Source organism: Rattus norvegicus, chromosome 4 (assembly GCF_036323735.1).
Source record: "Rattus norvegicus strain BN/NHsdMcwi chromosome 4, GRCr8, whole genome shotgun sequence".
Taxonomy (NCBI): domain Eukaryota; kingdom Metazoa; phylum Chordata; class Mammalia; order Rodentia; family Muridae; genus Rattus; species Rattus norvegicus.
In genome coordinates, this window is record NC_086022.1 from 103,114,131 (window position 1) to 103,117,411 (window position 3,281).

At 39.0% G+C, this 3,281-nt stretch overlaps 1 gene segment (V, D, J or C); it reads right to left on the minus strand.

The window, feature by feature from the left end:
* Positions 1–574: 574 nt before the first annotated feature.
* LOC690781 (immunoglobulin kappa variable 2-30-like) lies at positions 575–1,386 on the minus strand. The segment is given in 2 exon segments: positions 575–942; positions 1,298–1,386. Coding segments are annotated over 2 exon segments (399 nt in total).
* Positions 1,387–3,281: the final 1,895 nt, after the last annotated feature.

Sequence of the window (3,281 nt, forward strand, 5' to 3'; positions counted from 1 at the left end):
ATTGGGCTTCAGTGAGAGAAAAGGTGCTTAGTCATACTGGGAATAGCTGTCCCAGGGAATGGTGGTACCTAAGGGAGTCTTCTCCTTTTCTAAGAATAGACAGGTGTAATAGGGGGTGAAGATTTTTAAAGGTGGGATTAGGATGAGAGTAAGCAATTGTGATTGGGATATAATGTGAATAAGTACTGAATTACAGAGAAGAAAAGAAATAAAGATGATATGGACAGACATCTAAGCATTTAAAATTTAAATGAAAATTTAACAATAAGCACATACATCATTAAAAGGAAACAGCAGACGACAAGAAGTTAATGCAAAATTTTTAAGTGGTTAAAATCTGCAACAACATACTAGATTAATGAGGTGAATTTCTCTATTGCTGCATAGACAATACCATGGCTAATAAAGCTGGAAAGCTTAGAAATTGCTGGCACTTGGAAGTCTAGCTAAAACACTCAACAAACCAGATGAGATTAGCAGAGCTCTCAGTTATAAACAATTACTCATGTTGCCCATGCTCTTCCTCTCGCACAGACACAGAGTGTTCTGCTCCTCTCCATATAAACAGCACATTAGCAGCTGGGCTACCTCAAGCAAGGACATTTTTTGTTAGGGTCTGTATCACTGTGGGAGGAGCATGGGTAGCTTGCATGCAGTAATAAACTCCCAAATCCTCAGCCTCCACTCCACTGATTTTGAGTGTGAAATCTGTTCCTGACCCACTGCCACTGAACCTGTTGGGGACCCCAGATCCCAGGTTGGATACCAAATAAATTAGACGCTGTGGAGATTGGCCTGGCCTCTGTAGGAACCAATATAAATAGGTGTTTCCATCACTATCTAAGAGACTCTGACTTGACCTGCAAGAGATGGAGACCGATTGTCCAATGGTAGCAGACAATATGGATGGAGTCTGGGTCAGCACAACATCACCTTTGGTTCCTGAAATTATAAAAGAACAGAGCAAAGTCATTTGCAAATTTCCCAAGCAATCTTTGTAAATTAATTTTTGTTACTTATTTCAAGTGAGATTCTGGTATGTTTTGTGATTATTAAAAAATATATCAAATCCTTTATACAAAACAATTCAGTTGAAGATGGGGGGTCATACACCTTCCCATCTAATTAGAATCTTCTTAGCACAAATCCTATCTCATCTGTAATTTCTCATTATCAAGTAATAGAAGCTCATGTGTCCATCCTAGAAAAGAGGACCTGCCTTACCATACATGGACAGCCAACATGGGCAGTCAGAACTCAACCTCCATTCTTCTCCTGTACCTCATTCTCTACTTACCCAGAATCCAAAGCAATAATAAAAACAGGGACTGGACAGGACTCATCGTTTTGAGGAGATGAAATTAGAAGTGGAATCACTGAAAGCAAGAGTACAGCTGAGCTTTTATCTCACTACAGCAAGGCAAGGACATCCCTGGGGAGCAATATGCAAATAACCTGCCACCTAGAGTTGTACATAGGGGGCAGTTTCGTGGGCTTCTTGTATTTTTAAAATAACTCACACTGGTCTTCTGTATCAGTAGTGAATGTAATTAAACACAATGTCTTGACTGATGGGAGACTAGCAGGATGAATGGAAAACTGGCAAAGTGGTGCAAATCCACTTTGCTTTTATCATAATTTCTTTTGACATAATCTATTGATTAAGATTCTGGTAATTCTCCAACTCTGCATGAATAAACCAGCCTAGATGTTTCAGTAGGGTAAGAGGTTTTAGGAAATAAAATATTTGTTACAATTTTTCTGTTTTCTTGATAGAGGTGCAAAATACATAAGGGAAACCATATTTTAATGAGACCGTTATTACTTACATTGAGTGTAGATTTTCTATTTTTATCTCCAGACTGTCCAGACAGTCTATCATTAAGTAGGCTCCAGTAGTGTATGTGAATAATAGAAACATTTTGATGAAGTCAGGTGGGCCATTGCCAAGTCTAAGCTGCTGGAGATGAGCAAGAGGAGACAAATAAGAGTACAGCAAAAACTCCATCTCCCTTTCTATGGGTATCTTCAGGAACACTCAAAGGATACTTACTTATGAAAAATACTATCAGTAGGTGGCGACACAAGCAAAACAGCTATGCTAGCCCAACCACTTTCTTCTGCTTCCCTGTGGGGTGACTGTTATGACATGTATCACTGTGGGCTGGGGAAGTTACTATGCTCTTGGCTGTAAAAATTTCCAGCAACTTCAGATTCAACTTCAGACTCCAAGCTACTGCTGAGAGGAAAATTCATCACAAACCTACGATAACTAAACCTTTATGAGACACTGTCTTCCAAGATGGATGCCAAATAAATTCGAGGCCTAAAAGCTTTCCCTGGTTTTTGCTGATAACAAACTATGCCAATGGCCAGTGTTCTCAATAAACTGATCAGTGATAGAGAGAAGAGAGACAGTGGGAACTGAGTTATCTAGATGTCATATTGGGTACCTGGCATTGGAAATGCAAACATGCATTGTTATTTATACCACTGGAAAAATGTCCTTTATAAACATGCAGAACTGATCATTGTATTTCAGCAACTTCTGGGCACCATCTTTCCATAACTTAGCAAAGCAGCAGGAGATCTAAGGGGTGGTTTCTTTCTCAGTCTGTTTGTCCTGTGTATATAGAAAATTAACTGATTTTTGTGCATCAGTTTTCTATCTTCATAACTTGTTGAAAATATTTATCAGGTGCAGAATTTTTCTGATGGAGTATTTTTTGTGATTTTATGCATAAAATCATATTATCGCTCAATAAAGACATTTTGAATTCTTCCTCTCCTATTTCTATCCTTTTGATCTCTTATCAATTGTATAAAAGAGGGTTACTGATTTCTTTGAAATAATTTTATATCTGGCCACATAGCAGATTGTTTGTCACCTGTAGGAATTCTCTGGTAGAATTTTGGGGTTTGCTTATGTATTCTATCTGTGATGGTTTATATATGCTAGGCCCTATTAGAAGATGTGGCCCTATTGGAGTAGCTCTTTTACTGTGTGGGCTTTAAGACTCTCATCCTAGCTGCCTAGAAACTAGCATTCTGCTAGCATCCTTCAGATGAAGACCTGTAACTCTCACTTACCCCTGCACCATGCCTGCCTGGGTGCTGCCATGTTTCCACCTTGATGATAATGGACTGAACCTCTGAACTTGTAAGCTAGACCCAATTAAATGTTGTCCATTACAATATGTGGCATTGATCATGGTGTCTCTTCACAGCAGTAAAACCCTAACTGAGAAGTTGGTTCCAGGAACTGGGGTATTGCTGGGATA